The sequence below is a fragment of the Brassica rapa genome, chromosome A03 (assembly GCF_000309985.2).
Source record: "Brassica rapa cultivar Chiifu-401-42 chromosome A03, CAAS_Brap_v3.01, whole genome shotgun sequence".
NCBI classification, from domain to species: Eukaryota; Viridiplantae; Streptophyta; class Magnoliopsida; order Brassicales; family Brassicaceae; genus Brassica; species Brassica rapa.
This window is the reverse complement of record NC_024797.2, coordinates 19895669-19923335: the sequence shown is the minus strand read 5'-3', so window position 1 is coordinate 19923335 and position 27667 is coordinate 19895669. Positions and strand designations below refer to the sequence as shown.

Sequence of the window (27667 nt, the reverse complement as noted above, 5' to 3'; positions counted from 1 at the left end):
CACACTGCGCATAGATTTGATACGCTAAACACACGCTTTTGGCAGGATGAAGGCTGAACACCAAAATGTTATGATTCCCGCAATCACAGTTTTAATGAGGAGGAGCCTGCCTGAGAAGGAGAGTGAATTCACTGACCAAGAGAAGAGTCTTGACTTGATCTGGTGAATGAGAAGCTCACAATTAGCAAGGTTTAATTTTTTTGAATTGAGCGGTACTCCAAGATAGCGGACATGTAGAGTCTCACAAGACATTCCAGTAGATGCATGTATCGTTTCAATTTCTTGAGGAGACAGACCTGATCCATAAAAACTTGTTTTTTGGTAGCTGACCGCCAAGCCAGACCGTTGCTCAAATTCATGGAGGATATGAAGCACATTTTGGACCGACTCCAAAGACCCATCTATGAAAATCAGTATGTCGTCGGCAAATGATAGATGTGTTAGTTTCATCTTACTACATTTGGAATGGTACTAAATGTTCCCATGAGCTGCTGCATTGTTTAGCATAAAGGATAGGCAGTTCATAGCGATCACAAATAAGTAAGAGGACAGTAGGTCACCTTGCCTTAAGCCTCTTTTGCATTTAAAATAACCTGAGACTGTACCATTATAGCCAATCATAAAGCTTGTCGTGCATATGCAGGCCTTGAGCCATGAAATGAACTTAGGAGGGATGTGGAGACCTTCAAGGAAGAAATTCCCATGATAGTGTGTCGAAAGTTTTGGCTATGTCCACCTTTATGGTAATTTTTTTTTATCCCTTGTTTTTATGGCATCCATGGATCAACTCACTAGTAAGTACTGTGTTTTCAACAAGCAGGCTATCCTTAACGATTGCAGTTTGACACGGGAGAATCAAGTGCTGTAGAATAGGTTTGAGTCTTGAAACTAGGAATCTCGAAATGACCTTATATATAGTATTCAGACAGGAGATAGGACGGTATTCTGAAACTCTTAAAGTTCCAGGAAATTTAGAAATTGTGCTTAAAGTATATTTAAGAAATAGGACATGTGGAGTTCCTTCAAATGATTTGTTAATTTAAAAGTTAGCTAAATCCAGAGTTAACTGTGATTTCATTTCAATTGATAAACTTGAAAACCAACCATTTCGTTAGTCAACCTCTGTTTTACAAAAAAATCTGCAATCAATAAAAATGTTTTTTTAATATGTTTTAAGAGTATTTCTAATGAATGTTTTTTAAGAAAGTAGATAAATATATATATATATATATATATATATTAAAATATATCACTATTTTACTGTTAAGATACGTATGAAAGTATTTTATTTGTGATATTTTGCTCAAAAAAATCAAAATTAAAATTATTATTTTTATTTCAATATTTTTAGTGCAGGTACATGCGTAAATTAAAATATCAAAACGATGATCGCTTTTTGATTCAATATATATAATCCTATTTTCTGCTATTGAGTTACCGACATAAACAAATTCATATGGCGTCTGGATTTTATTCTCTTTTCTGCTGTCGTCGGACCGACGTGTATTCAACATCAAAACCAATATCGTTTTCTTGGTCTTTTCTGCTGGTTATGGACCAACAACACGTCCTTGCGAATAATACTCAAGTACTCAGACGACCACCAATATTTCTTTTAATTTACTTGGTTTTCAAATTATTGGGTCGTGAGAGGAAACAAAGAAACGAATGGTGCAGGGACATGCATGCATGCATGAAATTGAAATCCGTAATTATATATTGGAAGGTCAATTTTCTTTATTAGTTTCATGATATTTTTTTCATATAAGATTGGGTTTATAGCTCTTATATTGGTTTTGAACAGTAACAAGCAAAAAAATTCCCGATTGCATAAGACCATCTCCAATGGTTCACTCTATTTTTTACTCTAAAATAGAGTAACTCTATAATAGAGTTTGAGTTTGCTCCAATGGTACTCTATTTTAGAGTAGAAAATAGAGTGATGAACAAAAAAAAAACAAATTACTCTATATTTGGAGTAAATCTATTTTTCACTCTATTATAGAGTGAGAAATAGAGTACCATTGGAGCATTATTTACTCTAAACTCTATTTTAGAGTGAAAAATAGAGTGGGGTTGGAGATGCTCTTACTTTAAAGGAAAAACCATTAGAAAAAAGAGAGAGAATTTTAGCAAAAAAAAAAAAAAGAGAGAGAATGTGTCAACCATCTCCAATCACACTCTATAATTTCCTCTATATTTCACTCTAAAATAGAGTAACTCTATTATAGAGTTGAATTTGCTCCAATGGTTTACTCTATAATAGAGTTACTCTATAATAGAGTGAAATATAGAGTATTCTTGTTTTTTCACTCTATATTTGGAGTAAAAAAATAGGATTACTCTATATTTCACTCTATTATAGAGTAACTCTATTATAGAGTGAACCATTGGAGCAAATTTAACTCTATAATAGAGTTACTCTATTTTAGTGTAAATTATAGAGGAAAAAATAGAGTGCCTTTGGAAATGCTCTAATCTATAGTATTCGGCCTAAATGATCGCTTAACTCGCTTTGACTATTTTGAGCCAACCCAAACTTACTTAACTGTGTTTTCATGTGACACTGAAAATGTATGAACATCTACTCTTTATTCTTTTGTCAATGTTATTCTTGTAAATGGTAATACATATCAACATACATTAGTATCTTTTTGTTCTGGAATGTACTTACGAAATAACCGACAAATGTTTAATATGTGTGCCAGTTCATCTTTGTGTTCAAAAAAAATTGTGCCAGTTCATCCCAAGGAAATCTATTATTGCATGAATTAGCTAAAGATAGCATAATAAAGTTTCAAATCCAGGCAAAATGTAGTAGAAGATAAGTGGAAAAAGTAAGACATAATAAACTTTTCTTTGTACCTTCAATCGTCTCACAATATAGTTGAGTTCTGATATATTTGTGCCACTATAATATTCCCTGTATGTTACTGTCTTCTTCTACGTCTTGAGGTGCTAAACGATGGGAATTATTAGTAGACGTGTCGAAATCAATAGTAATATTTAATCCAAAAATCCGTTCCTAACAAATCATAAATACTAATATTAATTTACATATCCGTTCTTATCCAATCACAAATACTGATATTTTATCAAATATTTCTTTGTAGTTTTAGCTAACCAAAGAGCAAACAAAGTTGAGAAATCATACTCATGCATAAGTATGTTTCGTTAGGACATTATTATTTGAATCTCTCAACAAAATACAATATTTTAATGATTTCTTTTTACAAATGTTTTGATAGACTCATGTCCAGAATTCTCAAATGACGACTTTCAGCATGAATCTCTTTAAAAAAAATTAAAAATTATTATTTTGGTGACATATTCTAATTGAAATATTTTTGATGTGGATAGTCTTATTAGAGCAACACCATTGGTAAGAATCCACATGGATTTTTTACGGCAAAAAATATAAATTTTAAATAGAACTTAATTTCTTAGTTAAATTTAATTTTGATATTAAAAATCTAACCAATATTTGACATTTGGACAGTAAGGTTGTTATGAGGTTCTCAAAATTTCTCAATTAAGAACTTTTCTAGTTCTCTATTCCCTTTTATTTTTATTTTAATAAATAGATATTCAGTACATCATTTTTTAAAAACTGTTCTTAGGAAACTTGCGTGCTAGTTTCTGAATAGGTTTTTTGAAATAAAAATATCAAAACAATAGAAAGATAACGTACCTTTATAAAGAAACGTTCCACACAATTTGATATAGACTCCGGTAATATTTGTTGTTGTCTCATTGGTTGGACTTTTATTTTGTTTAAAATTTAATAGTTTTAATATTAATATTATATAAATTAGATACTCTAAATGGGTATCATACCACTAATGATGTTCTTATGTTTGTATTAAAAATTTAACATTAAACACTCCTATATGACATTAAACTCACTGGAGGATTCAACATTAAACACTCCGATCGATATGACAGGTTGCGGGGATTTTATCCCTTCCGGTGAACATTGTTCTTATCCCTTTATGTTTCAAATCATAATGTGTTTTCAATTTCCAATCATATTAATAGCGATTCTGTGTTGTGGTCTTTCTCTTCAACTATAATTCATGCGGTGGTGTATCAAAAATTTAAGAAGAACCCGTTCTTGATAACATATGTGTTAGTTGGTATGTATGTAAGTATCATTTAATAAATTGCGAACCATCAAACAAACCATGTATCAACTATTCATCAGCTAACAAAATATGTGACAGATAATAAATCATGTATCCTATAACAAACTATTTATCAAACAAGAGTAGCAACGAACTTTGAATGGTATTAATAACAAAATATCTTACACACTTGCGAAATATTTTTTTTTTTTTTGATCGAAATATTTTCTAATTCTATATATATCGTATAAATTGATGAGAAAGAAGAATATGTATTCAATAATATACATAATATTAAATATCAATTTTTTGGTTAATGAACTATGCACTGCTAAAAAAACATGTACCAGATAACAAATCATTTATTAAATAACGAACCGTTTATTAGACAATGTATTACTCACAAAATATGTATCAATCCATTTATCATCTAACAAACAAAAAACAAAAAACTGTCTATTCAAAAAATCATATATCAGCTTGCAGAGATTCCACAGCCGGTAGCTACTGCAGGGCCAGATATAGCTCTATGGAGACATGACCAGGATGATTTGAAACCATATTTCTCAGCTACCAAGACTTGGAACTACCTGAGAGTTAAAAAGACAAAGCTTCCTTGGCATTGTATTGTGTGGTTCCCTCAGGCCATACCCCGACAATCCTTCGTGGTATGGTTAGTTTTCAAGGACAGATTATCAACAGGCACTAGAATGAAAGAATGGAGAATGGAGCAATGATGTGTCTACTGTGGAGACAAGGATGAAAGCAGAGATCATTTGTTTTTCGCTTGCCCTTATACCTTCACAGTTTGGATAAACGTAGCAAAGAAATTATTTGGTCTAGCGATAACACCGGACTGGAAAGATATAGTCACCTCCCTGTTACGCCAGAACAGGAGCAGACTCGATGCTATACTCCTCCGCTTAGTTTTCCAAACAGTCATTTATATGTTGTGGAAGGAGAGGAACTCAAGACGGCACGGAGGTGTGTGCACCTGTTGATACAACTACTAAGGCCATTGGGAATATTGTCAAGAAGCGCATCTCATCTTTGAAGTATAGGGAAAACCATAAGCTGAGCGGACTATTTATGAGATAGTTTACTGTCTACACATATTAGAACATATCATTGTTTTATTCTTTACAGATTAGAACAATATATCATTTTATGTAAATTCCTTTTTCACTTTGATCAATAAATTTGATATTTAATCAGAAAAAAAAACATATATCAGCTAACAAACCATATAATATGCTTTGTTAGATGATCATGATTATGTCTAGTATGTTAAAAGAATCAATAACATACATAATAAAAAATTGTATCTACTACGAAAATATGTATCAGCTAACAAATAATGTATTAGCTAATAAATAAAGTACCAAGAAAAATTTAACGCCTAACAAGCCATATATTATTTAACCAACTATATATCTACTAACAACACATAACTTATAACACGTTACCACATATTATCAGTTAGCGACAATTAAATACTAACATCTAAAAAACTTGATCTCAAATGGCGATAGAAAACAAAAGATACACTAATAAACATAAATAATATTGGGTAACAAGTAAAATGGTTGCTAACATAAATGTTATATATATCAACAAACATCACGAAATTGCTAGCCATCACTCTGGATTCATCTTGGATCTTCAGCAACTTCCCAACCCTGGAAAGAGAGTTCATTAGAGATAAAATATATTAATGAGAAAAATCAAACATAGAAAATAAAATAAAAGGAACCAAAAAAGTCTAGATGAAGAACATAATATGAAAAAGTAGTGCAAAACAAATTTGAGATGAATTTCTTTTTTCTTTTTTTTTAAATTATAAAGATCTAAAGATTTAAAAAACGAAACAAAAATAAAGAATCTACGAACAAAATAGAGAAGGAGAGCTGGATAAATGTGGGAACAATTATGAATTTTCTGATTTTTCTCTCTCATGAGGGCTAAAGGCGATTTTTAGGATAAGGGTTTTCCCACCGCGAATCCGCCGTCGGAGAGCACCACGCTCCTCCGGCGAGAACTCTCTGCCTCCTTTCTTCTTCTCAAATCTCTGGCTCCCATGAAATTTCGAAACAAACAACGTCATCCGCTACAAGGTTCTTCGAAAATGGCCCGGTTCGCCGCTGCCGCTAAGGGCAAGAAGAAATCTATTCCTCTCGCCAGCAATCCCATTGCTGATGCTGTAATTGCCACAGGTGTGGTAGAGGAGAAGCTTTCTTCTAGCTACGAGGCAGTGACCGCGGCTACAGATCTGACTCAAGACGAGTCCGCTTTGGCTCTTAATGTTAAAGGTTCGGCATCTCTGTCTGTTGAGGGAACATCTACCCATGAAAGAAATGGGGATTTGCAATCAGTAGCTGCTCCAGTCATTGTGGCTGAGACATCAGCTCATACTGATACTGTTCTGAATGCTGCAAAGGAGGTGGCTTTCGGATCATCGCCAGTCCATTTGACTGCGGATACACCCTCTGAGGAGACAGAGACTGTTAGGCCGGTCTCGCCCTCTGGTAACCAAAACTATGCAAGTCTTCTTAAGGCCTCAGCGAAACTGGAAGAACTTGGTACGCCTACAGAGCACGTCTCAGGAGCGCCGTTTGTTCTCATACCCGATGACAACATTCAATCAGCAAGAGAAGAATTCAAAGACTTCCTCTTTGCGAGATTTCACAGTGATTTCCCATCAATGGGTCGAATCATTGGTGTGGTAAATGCTATTTGGGCAAAGGCGGGACCGAGGATTTTTGTTCATAACATTGGCCAAGGATGCTACTTGCTGCGAGTTATAAACATTAAAGCAAGAGAATCTCTTCTCAGTCGTACATGCTGGAATGTGGCTGGATATCCAATGTTCGTGGCTCCATGGTCGCCTGACTTTGCTCCAGAGGAAGCCCCATTAACGTCTGCGGTAGTTCCGGTGGAGTTGCGGAATGTTCCCTACCTACTGTTTAACCAACAGAGCTTGAGCAGGATCGCTACAGCTATTGGTAAGCCTGATTCACTTGCACCGGAGACAGAGCGCAAGGAAAATTTTAAGGTGGCGAAGATGTACGTCAGAGTTGACCTTACCAAACCACTACCCTCAAAGATTATCTCAGGGTTTTCTAATGGTCGTGAGGTTGAAATATCTGTTACCTACCCCTGGTTACCAGTAAAATGTAGTCAGTGTGGGAGATTTGGGCACGAGAATGATAAATGTCGGGTACCCGCGGTTGGAGGAAGAACAGTGGTTAATCGGGACAGAAGCACATCTCGTAGTAGGGAGAAGAAACCAATTCAGGAACGCGCTGGACGCTCCCGCCCCAACAATAGAAGGCATTCCCGTAAACCTGTCCATAATGTGAAGATCTCTCCGGAAAAAGACAGAGATCCTGCTGCCATTGATCGAGAGGAGGGAGAGATCAGTCTAGGAACAGCGGAGACATCAATTGATCCCACTGGGACTGCTGAGGTTGCAGTGGCTGCTGAGGATGCTGCGGAGGGAGTGGCTGTTGAGGATGCAGTGCATCCTCCGGAAAATGGTTGTACCAGACAATCTACAAATGATAAAGTCTCACTGAATTATAATACTACTAAAGAGTCTAGTAGTGATGTAATTCACGAGAGGCGAGTGGAGGAGCACAGGTCAGGTTACTCACAAACTGATCATGATGCTACAAGTGATGATGGCTTTCTGCTGGTTCTCGGGAGAAAGAGTCGCCGCAAGGCCAAACGCAACCACTAATCATTATGTCGATATTTTTTGCGTGGAATGTTAGAGGACTGAATAGTGATATACGCCACACAATGACCAGAGAGTGGATTAATATCCACAGACCTCTACTGGGAGCTTTTTTGGAAACACATGTACAAGAAAATAACCAATCTCGGATTTTGAATGCAATTCCGGCAGGGTGGAGGTATTTTGGGAATTTTGAACATCATCCAGCCGGTAGGATAGTGGTCGTTTGGGACCCGACGGTATCAGTTTTTGTGTATAGTGCCTCTGCTGAGGCAATTACCTGTGGAATTTTCATAATGGCGGAAAATATCAACCTCACCGTCACTTTTGCGTATGGGTTTAATGAGGTGGAAGCTAGGCAATCTCTTTGGGATGAACTTACCCTCATCAACAGAACAACATCGGTTTCTCACTCTCCCTGGTCGGTTGTAGGCGACTTCAACCAAATCATCAGGGTTAGTAATCACTCCCAATACCCTGATTCTGTTATTGATACTACGGGTATGGAAGATATGACAACGGCACTTCAGGATGCTGAGTTATTCGAAGCTCAATCAAAGGGTTCTCCATTCACCTGGTGGAATAACCAAGTTGATAACCCTATTTCTAAGAAGATTGATCACGCTTTCATTAACCAGGCCTGGGCATCAGTATTTCCTGATTCTTATGCTGAATACTTAGAACCAGGCCAGTCTGATCATGCTCCTTGTGCCTTCAGAATTCCGTCGCTAAGACGACAGTCCTGTAAGCCGTTCAAGTTCTTTCATCATGTCATTGACCATCCGGACTATGCTGCAACAGTCTCCGAAGCTTGGAAGCCTAATCAGATTGTAGGATCGGATCAATTCAAACTAGTCCGCTCTCTGAAAGGTTTGAAAAAGGATCTCCGTTACCTGAACAAGACTCATTTTAGTGGTATCTCTCAGCGGGTAAAGGAGCAAACGAGTGTCGTAGAGGGACTGCAACGTTCGCTACTATCTGCTCCAGACAGGAATACAGCAGAGCAAGAGCACAGGGACCGAGCGAAGCTCAACATGTTGCTAACTGCAGAGCAAAAGTTCTATAGACAACGATCAAGAGTGCGATGGGCAGATGTGGGAGATCGTAACACACCGTTCTTTCATAAGACAGTCTCTCAACGTCTGACTCGCAATCACATTCACTTCCTTAAAGGCGAAAATGATCAGTTTATTGGAACAGCTGCTGGTATTAAAGCCCATTCTGCGGCTTATTTTGAAGGAATCTTAGGGCAGACAGATATGGCTACTTCGCCGGTAACTGTCACTGAACTACAAGGTCTGTTAGGGTTCAGATGCTCAGAATTACAACAACGGTATTTGAGTAGAGTAGTCACAGCAGCGGAGATCCGGGCCACAGTCTTCTCAATGCCGCTGAACAAGAGTTCTGGCCCCGATGGCTATTGTGTTGAGTTTCTCCGGGCTTCTTGGGACACCGTAGGGCAGGACGTCGTTAATGCGGTAGCAGAATTCTTCAGGAATGGTCGTCTCCTAAAGGATCTGAATACCACAGCCATTGCTCTAATACCTAAGACCCCTGAAGCATGCAGACTGGGAGACTACAGACCGATTAGTTGCTGCAACATAGTCTACAAGGTCATTTCGAAAATAATCACCAACAGGTTAAAACCTCTTATGCAGTCTTGTGTGAGCCCAAATCAAGCGGCTTTTCTGAAGGGCACATCTCTGGGGGACAATGTCCTCTTAGCGACCGAACTGATTCAGTCATACAACTCAGCAAACTGCCAGCCAAGCTGCACGCTAAAGGTAGACCTACGGAAGGCGTTTGATACTGTCTGCTGGGACTTCGTTATCAAATTGTTGCAAGCTCAATCCTTTCCCCCGATCTTCGTTACCTGGATTAAAGAGTGTATGACCTCTCCAAGATTCTCCGTTTCCGTAAATGGCGAGCTGGCTGGATTCTTCGCCGGTAAAAAAGGCTTGCGTCAAGGTGACTCTATCTCCCCATATATCTTTATCATGATTATGGAAGTGCTGTCAAAATTATTTGAGAAATTGGTTGATGAAGAGGGTATGAGTTTACATCCTTTATGTGCCCATCCTAGAGTGACTCACTTGCTGTTTGCGGACGACTTGCTTGTCTTCTCTGACGGGTCTAATCACTCAATCAATGGGATTAAAGCAGTAATGAGGTCTTTCAAATGCTGGACTGGTCTTGATACTAACCCCACAAAATCAGAAATCTTTCTTGGGGGTTATAGTAGTATCGAAGCTTCTGTAATTAGTGACCTCTCAGGATTCAAGAAGGGCTCTTTTCCTACCCGTTATCTAGGCTTACCCCTGAATCCGACTCGTTTGAACTTCGAATCCCTGCAGCCATTTCTGGAGCGAATCACCAATAAGCTTCATTCATGGACGGCTAAATGTTTGTCCTTTGCTGGAAAGATAAAAATGGTGACCTCCGTTATCTACGGGATGGTCAATTTTTGGAGTTCGGTATTCACTTTACCTAAGCGGTTCTACGCAAAAGTGGATTCTCTATGCTCAGCCTTTCTATGGAACAACAAAACCACTTCGGCTTCGGGAGCCCGGGTTTCATGGGAGAGTATCTGTAAACCTAAGCAAGAGGGAGGCTTGGGGATCCGAAAGCTTGAAGATTATCAGTCGGTATTCCAGTTGAAGAGAGTCTGGAATTATTTCACCTCCTCTGAGTCGTTGTGGAGCCGTTGGTTGTACAACAACGTTTTCATCCGCAAAAGCTACTGGATTATGGAAAATGCAGCACGGTTTTCTTCAACGGTGAAAAATATGATCTCCATCAAGTCGACAGTTGAATATTTCCTTCGATGCTCTATAGGCGATGGCAGGTCAGCGTCTTTTTGGTTTGACTGGTGGACAGATATGGGGCCTTTGATCTCGGCAATGGGTCCTACGGGTCCAAGAGATCTCCGCATTCCCCTAAACTCTACAGTTTCCGAGGCAACTAGGGATGGAACCTGGCAAATCCCATCAGCTAGATCTGATGAGTCCGAGACACTACAGATTGTTCTTTCCACAATCCCACCACCATCTCCCTCGAGAGGTAAAGATTGCTATCTGTGGCGCAGTGGGGACAGTAGTTATGACAAACAATTCTCCACCAAGAGAACATGGGAGCTCATAAGGCAGACTGCAGAGCCAGTTTCATGGGCAGGCTTGGTCTGGTTTAAGGAGGAAATCCCGCGTTGCTCGTTTATCACCTGGCTGTCTGTGCTTCAACGACTACCAACAAGGGATCGGCTAGCGTCTTGGGGCATGAATGTTCCGGCGCACTGTGTGCTCTGCTCAACTGGGCTAGAATCACATGATCACCTATTCTTTCAATGCACCTATGCTTCTTCTGTTTGGTCGCGTTTCTGTGTAGGAAGATATCTCTCGGCTCCTCCGGTCTCAACACTAGCGTGTGCCAACGCGATGCGATGTCACCAGTTCACTTCTACACCTAGGACTATACCAGTCCTCAAGCTAATTTTGCAGGTTGTCATTTATTGCTTGTGGAGGGAAAGGAACGCACGCATCTTCACAACCACTTCTATTCCTGCAACGGTGCTGGCTTCAAGGGTAGATCGCATGATTAGGGACCGGCTGCTCTCTATCCCGACTCGATCTCCATCTCATGTCTCGCTCCTGCAGCTTTACTCCGCCTTTCTTTGTAATGAACCTTAGTTTCTTGCTTCTTTTCCTTCTTTCTCTTCTTGTTGCTTAATAAGTGGCTTGCCACATCTTGTAATTCAAAAAACAGAAAAGTTGGTATAAATCTTAACATTTACACCAAAAAAAAATAGAGAAGGAGAGAAGAAAGACATTGCAAAACACACATTTAATATAGAGAAGTGAAAAGAAAAAAAAAAGACCTTTGAAAAGAAAGAGATTACGAGAAGAAAGAGAACTAGAAAAGAATTTTCCATCTGATACATATTTTCGACATGCACAGGGTATACTGACACAACTTCATCTAAAGCCGTCAACGAGGAAGTAAGGTTAATTTCAGAATAAAACTAATACTGTCATTTCAGGCGCAAAGCTCAAATTAAGGGATCATTTAAGGGTACATGGGCCAATTTTCTCTAACTATTATCACTCTATCAGTAAAGAAATGATCAAGCTTCCGCAAAACCGGGTTCGATTTCTTCTTCTCCACTTTTTAATTGCAAAAAAAAAAGCTTCTGCAAAACAAATTATCACAACGACATCTTTTCTCGTGTACATTTTTTCCCCCGGCTGGTGATGGACTGACGTGTCCTCACGACTAGGACATGAGTACTCAGAGAGTCAGACCACATTTTTTTAAGTTTGTTTTTTCTTAAATTATGGTGGAGTCACATGCATGCATGTGATGCATTCAGCACGTCACATTATCCATTTCCCATTTTTGGTTTTTAAAGAAAAATAAATCCTAAAAGTGACAGACTTCACGGGTTTACAATGTTTTTGCTACCCGCCAAATCCTACCCGCCACCTTGTAGTGGCGTCTAAACTTTATTTTGTTTTATTCAATAAATCTAAAAGTTTTTAATTTCATAATTTATCATACAAAGTAGGTTTATAACTAAAATAATTTTAAACAGTTCTTGATAAACTGAATTAGAAAATAAACCACAATGTTTTTGCGATATTGTCAATAGAGATGCGAAAGTGAATATGGCAAAGAAAGGTTGTTCAGAGAAAAAAAAGTTTGTTCAGAGAAAAAGTGGTAGAGAAAACTTTTAGAGAATCTCCAAAATTATACCTTTTGAATAGAAATTTTATACTATTTAGTAGACCCCACAACTACATACATATATACAATATATACATATATACATATTCATATTTAGAATTTTAATGGGTAGAACTTCCATTGGAAGTGCTCTTACTCCTCGGACACAATGGGATTTTGTACAACTTTCACTCTACCTTTTCTTAGTACACCTGCGAATAGTATGGTGAAAACTGTTCAATAATAAATTTATTCATGACAAATAGAAATTTGAATAACAAAAATCCCCAACAATACTAATAAATAAGCTTTCTATACCATGTGAAAGAATCTGGGAGAAAAATAACTATAAATCGTGTTCTGAAGAAAGTAAATTTACAGTTTTGTTATTTCAAACGCAGTGAACGTGTGTGTTAACCAAATGATCGTTTCAATTTTACCAATCATATAGTAGATTTAGCTTTAATTAGTATATGTTGACCTATTTACACTATGAAATCATATTCTGAATCATCACTAGTATAATAGTAGTACAATATATATTTTAAAATTAATATTATTTAATGGAAAAATTCTAAAGAGAATCATCAATCACGGACGCTATTCAATCACTTAAAGATCTGATAAAAGGCTCACAAAGCTCGTATCTTTCAAACGCGGGAGACAAAAACAAACTAAAGAAAAAGCTTTGAACAAATCATATGGATGGATAATATATGATCCAAAGCCTAGATTGGTTATATGAAAATGTAAATGACTGAACGGCCGAAACACGTTATGGAGGTGTGGGGGAGTGATTTCATCAATATAAACGAATACTTTTTAACCTGTCATCTACCTACGAAATCCCAATAACTCGGACCTTGGCTCAAGATATATCGACTTATATACTTTATATGAATACTGAACATTTGAATACTTTACATCGTAGGTTTGGTATGCTAAACCAAAACTGATTATTTTCCTCCTTTTTGAATAGGTAAAAACATAAACTAAAACCCAAGAGAAGTTCTGAACTTGCCTAATATGCTTCTCGAAAAGTGGACCTAAAACGGAAGGAACTAGAAAAAAAGAAGAGTGAGAAGGATGTCTTTAATTATATCTTGTCACTATAGAAGATGGGAGGTGTGTCTTAAGTCAAGTAATGCTGACAAAATCCCTTCATAAATTGTCTGCCCACTGGCCATAACACTACAAAATCCTCTGGTTACTCCCATTGTTTTCACTAGTAATTACAAAATATGTCTGCCCAAAGTTTTTTTAGAAAAGAAAATCTATGCAATAACATAACAAATGTTTTAATCTAGTGACTGTTAAACGCTGATAGACTGGGCATTCTTTAAAATGCTATTATGCTAGAGTATTAGAGCTTGGCAATATCGGGACATTTCCCTGATTTACGCCTTGATTTTAGATATTTGACCAACTGGATCTCCGATTTAACAAACCAGAGTGCAAGACACTATTAGACAGGATTATAAAAAGAGAACGCATATTTGGAAAAGCTAAGTTTTACCCATATATGAAAATATCGATCATTTTACGGAAAATATGTGATGGAAAAGCTTGGTGACAATAGCCTTTTGGAAACGAGAACAAAAGAAAGAAATAGAAAACATATAAGACGTACGATAATGGTGCCTACCTTTGCGAAAGTTTATGTTTTTCAATGCATGATGACAATTCTATCTCCGGTGGTCGTTTCGTCAAACATTTTCATGTTTGTACGTTTTATATTGGCTAAACCATTATGATCATGTCCAAGAAATTAAAACAAAGGATTTTTCTTTTTGGTCTAAAAAACCGAAAACCCAAGCATTGTAAATAGTTTCTTTCACTGTGAATTGAACCCAAGTGGCGGAAGTTACAGTCGCAATTCCTTTATCACTAGGTCAACTCAACGTTGATAAAACAAAACACAAATTTCATGGTTTTTGGCCAATTATCATATTTTCTTTAAGAAAAATATTTTTGGTGGCATGAATTTTTTTTTTATCATAATATATTTTGGATTCAGATCAAGGTCTCGTAGAACTGAAATTGCACTCTCTCTCTCTCTCTTTTTTTTTTTTGGTTAAAATTGCACTCTTTTATTCCTTTATTTAAACAACCGTGGCAGAAGCATAAAACCATACGTTTACCAACTATTCATAATCGAATTTACTCAAAACAATTTCCAGTTTTAATATATAGCTAGAAATTACCGAGTGCAAAAACATGGATGATCAAATAATATTACGTACATTGAAGAGTGGATAGAGTCATCCTATGATTCGAGGAGGTGGCCGAATCCGAGTTACTCAGAGGTTGTATATTAGAAATCTAATATATATCTGCTTCCTTGTTCTAAGTAGACTATGAATAACAAGGTATATATATCTCCCTAGATTAAAAAAAACTCAAAGGGAGAAGGATAGAGCAAATGATTTGGCAGAAACCTTGCGAGGAGTAGTATTTGAGTTCTTCGCACCAAATGCAGTTTATTTGCTTTTGGCAGTGTTTTGATCAATAAGAAAAATACAAAAAAAAATTGAACTTACTAAAATCTTTAAAGCTTATTTTTTTGTATCCTCTTCACATAGGTTGATCCACAACCACAATAGAGTTTCTATGGAAGTATATATATAACGAATGTTGTCCTATTTTTTTACAACTCAGGAAATGACAACTTGTAAGTTGTAACTAAGTGACTTAACACATGCTACAAAATCTAGATTTCAAAACAAAAACAAAAACTGAAATTCAGTTTCAATAATCTAGTCACAAAATGCATATTTGAAAATTATATATAGCAAATATATTTTAATATCTTTCTATAAAATGATACACTCATATATCTTTCTTACTCAGTCCTTTGGGTAAACCACACCCTCACTCTAGAAAAATGGGGTCTCGTACACAAAACCTCTCTTTTCTTATCTTCCTCTTCCTTGGCTTTCTTGCCGTCTCCTTCGCTTGCGACTGTAGCCCTCCTAAACCATCACCTCACCCCCACAAACCGCCTAAACATCCTAGCAAACCGCCTAAACCACCGGCAGTAAAACCTCCCAAACCACCCACCGTCAAACCACACCCACACCCTAAACCCCCTACCAAACCGCCCACTGTCAAACCACACCCACATCCGAAACCCCCTACCAAACCTCATCCCACCCCGAAACCACCCACGAAACCGCCCACCGTTAAACCACCTCCGTCCACCCCGAAACCACCCACGAAACCGCCCACCGTTAAACCTCCTCCGTCTACCCCGAAACCACCCACGAAACCGCCCACTGTTAAACCACCTCCGTCCACCCCTAAACCACCCACTCATACGCCTCCACCCGTCGTAACGCCGCCATCACCGTGCCCACCGCCACCGCCATCACCGTGCCCACCGCCACCTGTTGTTACGCCACCAACACCAAGCCCACCGGTCGTAACACCGCCAACACCAACTCCACCTAAGCCAGAGACTTGCCCAATCGACACGTTGAAGCTAGGCGCTTGTGTGGACGTTCTTGGAGGTTTGATTCACATCGGGCTTGGTAAAACGCACGCGAAAGAAAAGTGTTGTCCGGTTTTGGGAGGTTTAGTTGACCTAGACGCAGCCGTTTGCTTATGTACCACCATTAAAGCCAAACTTCTCAACATCGACCTTATCATCCCAATTGCTCTTGAGGTTCTTGTCGCCTGTGGAAAGACTCCACCACCTGGCTTCAAATGTCCAGCTTGATTAATGAAGAGTCTCCGAAGCTTTCGTTTTTGTAGAATGTGTTGGATTGATGATCTCTTTTGATGAGAGGTTAATGTGCGTGTGTGCGAGGTTTAATCACTTGTTTCATTTGATACAATAAAAAGGGTTTATTTGTGTTTTCTTTTTATCTTTAGTCAAAGGTTTATTTGTGTTTTCATGTTGTACTTTTAATAAGAAGAAAAACTGTAAAACGGTATCCTTTTCTAAATATTAAACAAGTGTGTATCTGTGTACGCAGTATGCTTATTTTGTTTTATGTGCATACGTTAAAGAAATGTGTAAACATAAATGGGATACAAACTAGCCATGCACATTGCAGTGATGCAAATGTGATACGCGCCCCTCATACCACAACCTAGCTTCTGACCAAGTACATGTGTTTTAATATAGTTGTATACAGACACGTATATCTATGCTAACAAATATATCATATACATTTTCTTGAACAACATATATCATATACTTATAATAAAAAAATAAAATATATAATACTTCTTTCTTCTGAGTAAATTAATAAATATGATAATTCTTAACCAAACATATATTACAATCGCTCAGGTGATTACACATTTAGTTTATGTATTAAAAGGTCTGGAAAAGTAAATCTGTAAACTATGGAGATGATTTTTTCTTTAGCTAGCGTCTTGTAACTCAAAGCAACCTTACCAGATTTCAGTAAAAAAAGAAAAAAAAAACTTAGAGGGAATCTGAAAACAAGTTTCTTGAATGTATATATACATAAATATTCATCATATTTTTTTTATCAAGATTAACTCAAAAACATGAGAATCTCAAAGTAATACTTTGTTAATATCGTTTGATTTAATGTTTTGAGAACCTTAGAGCATGATTAACTCCGATTTCTTAGCCGAAGTTCTTAACTCATGATTTCACTTCTCTTTTTTTAATATATATTTTTGGCTAAAAAACGGGTATTGTATCCCTTATTTAAGAGACGGTTATTAGCTTGTCTTAGTTAAAATCTAAGAAAAGCTAAAAACTACAGTTAAGAAACTGAGGTTAATCATGGTATTAGTACAAACTCCCCATTGCAGTTCTATCTTATGCGGTGATACAGCATACATAATAAAACTCAAATGATATTACAATATATCTATGTATCTTTATAGTACAACATGTTACTGAGATTCAACAAAACATGTAGTCTGTAAACTATAAATACGGACACGGTGACACCGTGCAAGCATAGTATGATATAATGTTTTTAAGAATTAAAGGTACTCTTGTTGATACTTGACGTACATGAACATCGCATATATCTAATTAAAATGTCTAATATAAGTAAAGAACATACATGAACATCGCATATATCGCATAAGGTATTCTTTATATAACTCTCCTTATATTTGGGACTAGAATTATATAGAAGAAGAATAAAATCTTGATGGCAAAACTGTTGGTACACACAAAGTTACCTCTCTTTTTTTTGGAAACATCACACAAAGTTACCATATATAATATATTAACAAAAAAATAGATCAAAAGTTAATATCCTGGGCTTGAATTTATGATCGGTGAGAAGAAACACCTCCAAGTTTCTTCAAACCTCCACCTCCTCTGAGAAAATGTACAAGATCGACGACCACGTTAGCTTGTGCCGTTGCTGGTATCATGTCTGATGCCAACATATTCATCAACACGGCTCGTGTCCACGCGCAACGCTACACCTTCATGTACGAAGAGCCCATGCCTGTGGAGCAGCTGGTTCAGTTTCTTTGTGACACGAAGCAATGGTACACGCAGTTCGGTGGTCTTCGTCCCTTTGGAGTGTCTTTTCTTTTTGCAGGGTGGGACAAGAACTATGGGTATCAGCTGTATATGAGTGATCCTGGTGGGAACTATGGTGGTTGGAAAGCTGCGGCTGTTGGAGCAAACAATCAGGCTGCTCAGTCTATTCTGAGACAAGACTATAAGGATGATATGTGACTTCGGCTTGAGCTTGCTGAGGTGTTTTTGACTCCATCGGGGAATGTTAAGTACCATGTTCACTCTCCTGACTCTCTCACCAAACTGTGGCCGAAGCATGGTGCGACTCAACCCGCTGCTGAAACGTCCTGAGCATGAAACTATGTACGTGTCTTATTTCCCTGCTTGGTGGTGCGGTCTCCTTTATCTATCTCTGTTAGTTCTCTGTTTCCATTTTTTAGTTTGATGTTAATTAACAATGGCGTTGAAACTAGTGTTATGAGTTTTGACCGTGATCCTCTCTTTGCTTCGTTGAGGAAAGCTTTTGTGAATCTAAGAACGAGACTCACATAGTACAAGTGACTTGATTTCAATGGAGATGGTACAAGAAGATTGTCAAGTGTTGCTTGATCCAGTTGGTGACCAATCATAAGCTCAAGTTTGTTCATAACACTTTTGTCGATGTTCAATCCAAGAGCGAGCCTCAAACCTTGAAAAGGCTCTTGTAAGGAACACAGTTTTGATCTAACAAGGAAATAGTATCAATGGTGGTTTCAAGAATCTCTCTTTTCTCATTAGAAGACGCGGAACAGAACTTAACCTTCTGGTAATAGAAAGAACTTACATATGGTAAGATTATCGAATTTTCGCGTTATCATCACCAAGCTAGAACTTAGAACAAGAACCTCATAGAAACACCATGTTAACCGAGAGGAGCTATTCTTGAAACTCTCTGTGCTTTTACTATCACAAGAAAACCGAAACAAGCTGCTATATGGTGAACAAGGAAAAGTAGCACAAGAGGGACCCGTTTCAATGGCTAAACAGTTTCTCCACGAGCGCATCAATCAAACTTGCGGCTAAAGAATCAGCTTCAGAGGATGTTTTAAGTTCTTGACACTGTTTCAAACCAAGAAGAACCTCTGACCAAGCCCAAAACCGAATCTCTTCCATACACTTTTCTGTTTAGGAACACTTCCATGAACTTAGCAGCACAATGTAACATGACTACATTTGAAGACATTATATGTAACTCTCCGTCGTTGTAGCAGACTCTCGAAACAAGCTCAAAAGTATCAGCTCCACCAGGGAAATCACTAAAGATCACCTTAAGATTATCATTGGAACAAGTAGAGTTCCCAAGTAATTTCCTCAATGTTCCATACTTGCATATGATTTGTTGAAATCAAAATACAAAAAACAATAACTAAACTCAAAAGTCATTATGATTGCAGAGTGAATCTTGAAAGACCCCAAGAAAAAGGTTTAAACTTCAATATTGTTTGTGAAGGAATAAAAGGGAAATAAGTGATGAACGATTATCACAAAACAGGAAGGGCTTTTTAAATATCAACTACAATTTGGTCTCTTTGTCTCTTCAATCAAGTAAGTAAATGTCAATCTCATAAGAGCCACAACTAAGTGAGAACAATCGAGATCGATTAGGTACCATAGGATCCATAAACCTGTTCTTAAATGATATTAGATCGTTTCGTTGTAGCTGTGGTTAAACTCTATTGAGGTTAAATTGTTTGAATCTCTTAGTTGGTTAATCGTAAGTTAATTTGATGTTGAGCCCCAAAAAAAATTAGAACAAAAGGGAAGTGAATAGTGTCCAAACAAATTGCAAAGAGAGCAATCTCTTAATAAGCAAGATTGTGTCTATTTGCAGAGATAAATGGAAGAAAGTCAGAGCAGCGGTAAAGAGCAAAATATGCAATAAATGATGATGGAGACACATCTGCTTCAGCTCCTTTAGAGTAGATTCATGCACAACCAGTTACAAATTCCTAAGAGTTCATTGGTTTCACATGAAAAAAAAAAACTTCGGTGCCCTCATTTTAAGGTAATTCCTGTGTGATAGAACATTAAATACTGAATGTAACAGAGAACATTAGAAAATTACACACACACTATACGTGAGCCGTAATATTATCACGTAATATTATCATAGAGAACTCACATGAACTTACTTTTACTATATTAACATTAAACGCAAGTTAAATAAATGTATACATTATATGGACATGGATAAACCCACATAAGAAAAAGTAAAAAATAGAAATGGGTTATAAAGTTTGGAATTTAGCCTGATTTAGCTGTTTAGAGTAAAGCTCAAAGAGGTTATATTAGCCTGATTTCAAAATTAATATTGAGACATGGGTTATAAAGTTTAGCCTGATTTTAAAATTAACATTGAGAAATGGGTTATAAAGTTTAGCCTGATTTCAAAAATTAACATTGAGAAATGGGTTACAAAGAGGTTATAAAGTTGTTAGCCTGATCTCAAAAGTAACATTGAGAAATGGATTATAAAGTTTGGAATTTAGCCAGAAAATAAAACACAAAGAGGTTAACAATTTTTATTCCTTGATATAGCACTTAGTCAAACATAAAGCAAACTAAGAGCTCCCATCAAACAGTATTAAGTTCTAAGAAAAGGGTAAAGCTCAAACCTTGCATTACAGCTTCTACACATATATCTAACTCCTTGTTTTCCATCGCCGCAGAATGGATGTTGCAAGACAAGCCAATCTAGACACACAGAGCAACCATTCTCATATAACTCGTCCGTACATTGCATCATTCCATAAAGCTTCTTTGTCCCGATCATCGTCTCTCCCGTTGCGTACAGTGACCCCTTGCTGTTGTTTCCCAACTTGCCGGCTTCAGATATTAGCTTTTCGGTGAAATCCTTCTTTTTCTTATAGAACATCTTCTTATCTCCGCTCAGGTCCTTTGGGTTGGTTATACATAAATAATCATCATAGAGGATTCTGCTGTCACCGGCACTGAATGTAGAAATATCCAGAGTGCATTGGTCATACCATATTGTTCCTGCTTTATTTCTCGGACATTTCTTACGAAGCTGTCATATATATAACGACACAACGTCGATAAAGAAGAATATTGCGTTAACTATATTACGAATATAATACAGATTTTTGTTTTCTACCATCCCTTAAAGTGTATCAGATGACGTTAGTTAAACCTTCTACGTAGGGTAGGTATAAGAATTGTCATCAAACTCGGATACGATATTTTGGGGAACATAAACATTTAATAAGAATTTTATTAATTTTTTCATAATATATTTGGTAATTTATTTGATTATTTCTATATACTATATAACTTTTAATATTTTTTGAGTTAAGGCCAATGTTTTACTGAGGCAATTACTGCCCCTAATTGACATATATTTATAATCTATTAGAATTTTCATACTTTTTAATAAAACATATTAAAATTTAGCTAAAGATGCATATTTTTTTATAATTTTATATTTCCTATATTTTTAAACCAATAAGAATTTAAAAATACAATTAATGTTCTTGAACTTCACAATTTTTTATTATTAGTTAACAAAAATTGTATTAAAAATATAAAATATGTATATTTGTGAAACAAAAGTTTTTTTTATAATATGGATCTTTTAGAAATATATCTCAGTGTGTGCGGATGCCCATTTGTATATGTTCATACTTGACTGCTAATACGATAATGGTGAAGTGATGTTACCCCAGAGAGGGCTGTGGTGAGGCATGAGTGACACTTAGACCCGTAGGAGTCGCCACGACACTGGAGCATGACGAAGGCGGTATCGGGAGGTATATTTTTGTAGGGTCTATTCATATTGGAGTCAAGGGCGAAACCTTTGTGCAGATTAAAAGCGGATATGTTTTTGAGGGCAATGTTGAGATTTTTCTCGAACACACTCCCTGGCTTGTATTTCCCTTGGGTGTTGTTGCATGCATGGTGGAGATACTCATTGGTAATGTTGAGGGAAGAAACGCTGGATATAAGGAGGAGTTGTATGGCCACCGCGGCCAAGATAGGGACCGATCCAGAAAGTGAAAGCATTATTTGTGATCTTTGAGGAGTGGAGATGTTTATATAAGAGACTTGATGAGAATTTTTGATTTGAAGTGATTATGATTCCTATTTTTTTCTTGTACCTTGGTGACCTTAAAAAAATTCGTTTCATCATCTTAGTTTCTATATATAAGAAATGTTTTAGTCTGAGAGAGGAGAGTGGTTGAGAACTTTAGTATATGCGGCGAGAGAACAGGGCTATGTAAGAAATCAAAGTTGGACACTCAAAAAAAGCTCACACAAAATGTGTGTGCTCTTGTACGAGAGCATGGCTCTCACCTCTCTCCTTCTTTTACTAATTTCTTTCATTCTTTTTCATTATCTTATTATATTTATGGAAAGAGCTTGTGTTGAGACACTAGGGGTGGGCGTTCGGGTACCCGTTCGGATACGGATCTGGTATTTCGGATTTTCGGGTATTTCGGTATAGAGGTCTAGAATCCGTTCGGGTATTTCTGTACTTCGGGTCGGGTTCGGATATTTTTAGTTCGGATTCGGTTATTTCGGATCGGGTTCGGATATTTAGATTTTGAAAAAAAAAAATTTCATTTCTCAAGTTTGTTGTATTTAAAAATATAACTTTCAGTTAACTAATTTTTTTTATTTTTAATAGATTGAATGGTTAATATATTTGGACATAACATTTTAAAACTAAAAAGGCATTACTTTAGTTATTTTTTTAATTTTGGATGTAACTTTTTGCTTATTTTTGAAATAAAAAACTTGACATGCATTTTAATGCATTTTAAGTGAGTAGCAAATCATTTTTTCCGTAATTGTATGTATATCATATGAACTTAAAGTATATGTAGTATCAATATAAATATTTTATATAAAATGAGAGATATAAACTAGAAATATAAGGTTAATTATATTTATACATACTAGATTTTTTAACCGCGCTACGCGCGGATAAGATATTATATGTATTTCTCAATTCTAAAAAATAATGTATAATATTGTATTATATTATTTAAAGAATATAAAATAAGACCACATAATATAAATATATTTTTTATATTTTCTTTGTGAAAATCATTATGTTGTTTGATTGTTGTACTTAATTCACATATTTGCATAGATATTTGTGATAGATGAATAACTATATTTTTATTATCAGTAAATAATATATATTTATTATATAATATAAGAAAAATGGAATTATTTACTTTTTAACAAACTTGTCTCATGTTGGGGACTCGGTTATAGACATATCATATTCGAATGAAACATTTTTACACTTATCAATCTTCTTAACAATCAAGAAACAAATCTGAATATCAAAACAATATCTCATACGATCTCTTTGTGGAATAACTGCTCTGAAGAAATTGAATTTATGCATCAAAAAGGACTGGAAATGGATGTGCATATGTGTTATCTAAGTCAGCTTTACAAAAAACTATTTATAGTTCATATATCATTTATGTCCATCCTATTTTTTTGTCCATCATTTCTTAAACATCTTGAAATAAGTAATGCTAATTAATAATAAACTTTTTACTCACAAAATAAAAATCAAATTTGTCTAATTATCGCTTAATTTGTCTAACTGATATATGTATTTCTCAATTCTAAAAAATAATGTATAATATTGTATTACATTATTTAAAGAATATAAAATATGACTTCATAACATAAATATATTTTTTAAATTTTCTTTGTGGAAATCATTATGTTGTTTGATTGTTGTACTTGATTCACATATTTGCATAGATATTTGTGATAGATGAATAACTATATTTTTATTATCAGTAAATAATATATATTGATTATATAATATAAGAAAAATAAAATTATTTACTTTTTAAACAAACTTGTCTCATGTTGGGGACTCAGTTATAGACATATCATATTCGAAAGAGACATTTTTACAGTTATCAATCTTCTTAACATTGAAAAAACAAATCTACATATCAAAACAATATCTCATACGATCTATTTGTGGAATAACTACTCTGAAGAAATTGAATTTAAGCATCAAAAAGGACTGGAAATGGATGTGCAGATATGTTATCTAAGTCTGCTTCACAAAGTACTATTCATAGTTCATATATCATTAATGTCCATCTTATTTTTTTGTCCACCATTTCTTAAACATCTTGAAATAACTGATGCTAATTAATAATAAATTTTTTGCTGGAAAAAAATCAAATTTGTCTAATTATCGCTTAAATATTTTATTAATATGGTCTAAGAAGCTTTTAAGTGATATCATAGTTTAATTTATTAGTTTTTTTTGTTAATTTTTAGAGGTTTTTGTATTTAAGATTTTTTTCCATATTAAGCTTCTATTTCTTTCACAGAATTGATATATATATATATATATATATCATAAAAATTACCATCAAATCAGTTTTACTTATTTATTATTTTGTTTTAACGAAAATACACTTTTTAAATAATTTAATTTAAAATAAAATTATATATTAATTTGCTCTATTTTAACAATTTCATTGATTTAATTAATTTGCTTTGGTGGATAACTTAAAAAGTTTTCATATGAATCGGGGAAAGCAAGCTTATGTTGTTATATTATATTTATTTTGTGTATATAGAATCTATATACAATGCTAGTGTAATAAAGAAAGAACATTATTTTTTTGTAACTTCAAAAAGATACATTATTACAATTTGAAATGAATCAAAATTGAATAAAATGGTAATTAAATATTTGTAAATCTAATTGTTTAGTTGGATTCTCATGAAAAAAAAAATCGATTGGTTAAACAAATGTTTCAAAATTTGTTGTGGTATTGTTTTGTCTATAAATTATAAAATTTATTGAATTAATATATTTAATTATTGCATCCTTAAATAATATTTTATTAAGACATTAGAAAAATATGTTTTGAGTTGTTTTGTCAAATTGTACAAAAATCTATGCTTTTTCATATTTGTAACTTCAAAAAGATACATTATGACAATTTGAAATTAATCAAAATTGAATAAAATGGTAATTAAATATTTGTAAATCTAATTTTTTTTTATCTTGTTTAGTTGGATTCTCATGAAAAAAAATCGATAGGTTAAACAAATGTTTCAAAATTTGTTGTGTTATTGTTTTGTCTATAAATTACAAAATTTATTGAATTAATATATTTAATTATTACACCCTTAAATAATATTTTATTAAGACATTAGAGAAGTATGTTTTGAGTTGTTTTGTCAAAATTTTACAAAAATCTATGCTTTTTCATATTTGTCACGAAAATTTATATGTTAAACTTACTTTTACAAAATTCTTAACTTTGTCACGAAAACAAAAATCTATGCTTTTTCATATTTGTCAACGTTCTCACACTTTATAAGAATATATCAAAAAGGACTGGAAATGGATGTGCAGATATGTTATCTAAGTCTGTTTCACAAAGTACTATTCATAGTTCATATATCATTAATGTCCATCTTATTTTTTTGTCCATCATTTCTTAAACATCTTGAAATAACTGATGCTAATTAATAATAAATTTTTTGCTGGAAAAAATCAAATTTGTCTAATTATCGCTTAAATATTTTATTAATATGGTCTAAGAAGCTTTTAAGTGATATCATAGTTTAATTTATTAGTTTTTTTTGTTAATTTTTAGAGGTTTTTGTATTTAAGATTTTTTTCCATATTAAGCTTCTATTTCTTTCACAGAATTGATATATATATATATATATATATCATAAAAATTACCATCAAATCAGTTTTACTTATTTATTATTTTGTTTTAACGAAAATGCACTTTTTAAATAATTTAATTTAAAATAAAATTATATATTAATTTGCTGTATTTTAACAATTTCATTGATTTAATTAATTTGCTTTGGTGGATAACTTAAAAAGTTTTCATATGAATCGGGGAAAGCAAGCTTATGTTGTTATATTATATTTATTTTGTGTATATAGAATCTATATACAATGCTAGTTTAATAAAGAAAGAACATTATTTTTTTGTAACTTCAAAAAGATACATTATTACAATTTGAAATGAATCAAAATTGAATAAAATGGTAATTAAATATTTGTAAATCTAATTGTTTAGTTGGATTCTCATGAAAAAAAAAAATCGATTGGTTAAACAAATGTTTCAAAATTTGTTGTGGTATTGTTTTGTCTATAAATTATAAAATTTATTGAATTAATATATTTAATTATTGCATCCTTAAATAATATTTTATTAAGACATTAGAAAAATATGTTTTGAGTTGTTTTGTCAAATTGTACAAAAATCTATGCTTTTTCATATTTGTAACTTCAAAAAGATACATTATGACAATTTGAAATTAATCAAAATTGAATAAAATGGTAATTAAATATTTGTAAATCTAATTTTTTTTATCTTGTTTAGTTGGATTCTCATGAAAAAAAATCGATAGGTTAAACAAATGTTTCAAAATTTGTTGTGTTATTGTTTTGTCTATAAATTACAAAATTTATTGAATTAATATATTTAATTATTACACCCTTAAATAATATTTTATTAAGACATTAGAGAAGTATGTTTTGAGTTGTTTTGTCAAAATTTTACAAAAATCTATGCTTTTTCATATTTGTCACGAAAATTTATATGTTAAACTTACTTTTACAAAATTCTTAACTTTGTCACGAAAACAAAAATCTATGCTTTTTCATATTTGTCAACGTTCTCACACTTTCTAAGAATATATTAACTTAGCCACTTACTTTTTTTTTTTTTACAAAACAAAGTATCGGAGTCTTGAAAGTTGAATTCATATTATTGTAAATGTACATAAAAGTTTGTGATTATATACTTAGTGGTTCTTTATATGTCTCCAAGAAAGTGTCAATGGCTTAGTGGTAACTGTTCTATATATATATCATACCAACCCGGGTTCGATTCTCACCTTCGCATTGTTTTTTTTATTTTTTACGAAAAATAAATGAGATGACATGGCAATTTCGGGTTCTCTGATTGGTTGATTTTTCTATCCTATGTGGACACCCTGTCCATGGCTTATATCCCCCTTTTAGTATAGTATAGATGTTCGGTTATCTTCGGATATCCATTCGGGTTCGGGTATTATCCGTTCGGGTTCGGGTATCCAATCTCTCCTTATTCAATACCCATTCGGGTATTTTGCTACTTCGGTTCAGATTTCGGTTCGGGTTTTTCGGATCGGGTTCGGGTGCCACTTCGGATATCGGGTAAAGTGCCCACCCCTATGAGACACAACCATTGTTGATGCTCTAATATCCTTCTAAAAGGTAAAACGGAAGGAAATTATAATATTTCATATATAAAATATTTTGGTGGATGGCCATAGCGTGAACTTTCTTTTCTAATTATAATATTTTGGATTCAAAATAATTTATATTCTAAATGAAATTGCACTCTTCTAATTAGTTAAATGCACCGTGGTAAAAGCTGTGGCAAATTTACAAAAAAAAAAATATCGGGAATATTATTGTGAATTTTGAATTACTCATGGGCATGCATTTCCATGAAGTTTGAGCTGTTTTTATCAAAGTCTAAAGCAAGCTATCTAAATAAAAGCAAATTTAGTAGAGGTAGATGACCACATTCGTTGTAAGCTCAATCTGCC

General features: G+C 34.5%; 2 protein-coding genes, 2 long non-coding RNA genes and 2 pseudogenes across 4 annotated transcripts; 3 read left to right on the top strand and 3 right to left on the bottom strand.

Annotated features, from left to right (window-relative positions):
* The first annotated feature begins 34 nt into the window (after positions 1-34).
* Positions 35-5884, top strand: LOC117132896. Its single transcript, XR_004456626.1, has 2 exons — positions 35-413; positions 644-5884. It is a non-coding gene; the product is annotated as an uncharacterized LOC117132896 (long non-coding RNA).
* Positions 4463-6208, bottom strand: LOC117132890. Its single transcript, XR_004456619.1, has 2 exons — positions 5637-6208; positions 4463-5561 (listed from the first exon to the last, which is right to left on the bottom strand). It is a non-coding gene; the product is annotated as an uncharacterized LOC117132890 (long non-coding RNA).
* Positions 6209-15396: 9188 nt separating this feature from the next.
* LOC103859935 (36.4 kDa proline-rich protein) lies at positions 15397-16561 on the top strand. Its single transcript, XM_009137530.2, has one exon. It carries the CDS (start codon positions 15461-15463, stop codon positions 16292-16294), a length of 834 nt encoding a protein of 277 aa, XP_009135778.2. The 5' UTR covers positions 15397-15460; the 3' UTR covers positions 16295-16561.
* Positions 16344-19403, bottom strand: LOC117132881 (annotated as a pseudogene).
* On the bottom strand, positions 16352-22442 carry LOC103859932 (putative cysteine-rich repeat secretory protein 13). The gene is made up of 2 exons (XM_033288337.1): positions 21761-22442; positions 16352-21110 (listed from the first exon to the last, which is right to left on the bottom strand). Exons 1-2 carry the CDS (start codon positions 22100-22102, stop codon positions 20667-20669), a joined length of 786 nt encoding a protein of 261 aa, XP_033144228.1. The 5' UTR covers positions 22103-22442; the 3' UTR covers positions 16352-20666.
* On the top strand, positions 17721-20281 carry LOC103860215 (annotated as a pseudogene).
* Positions 22443-27667: the final 5225 nt, after the last annotated feature.

What these genes read in the sequence shown, in the direction of transcription:
- LOC103859935 (XM_009137530.2), top strand. Translation starts at nt 15,461, where the DNA reads ATGGGGTCTCGTACACAAAACCTCTCTTTTCTTATCTTCCTCTTCCTT.
- LOC103859932 (XM_033288337.1), bottom strand. Translation starts at nt 22,102, where the DNA reads ATGCTTTCACTTTCTGGATCGGTCCCTATCTTGGCCGCGGTGGCCATA. An exon ending in TCACCACAGCCCTCTCTGGG is followed by an intron (nt 21,111 to 21,760) that starts GTAACATCACTT and finishes TATATATGACAG; the next exon opens with CTTCGTAAGAAATGTCCGAG.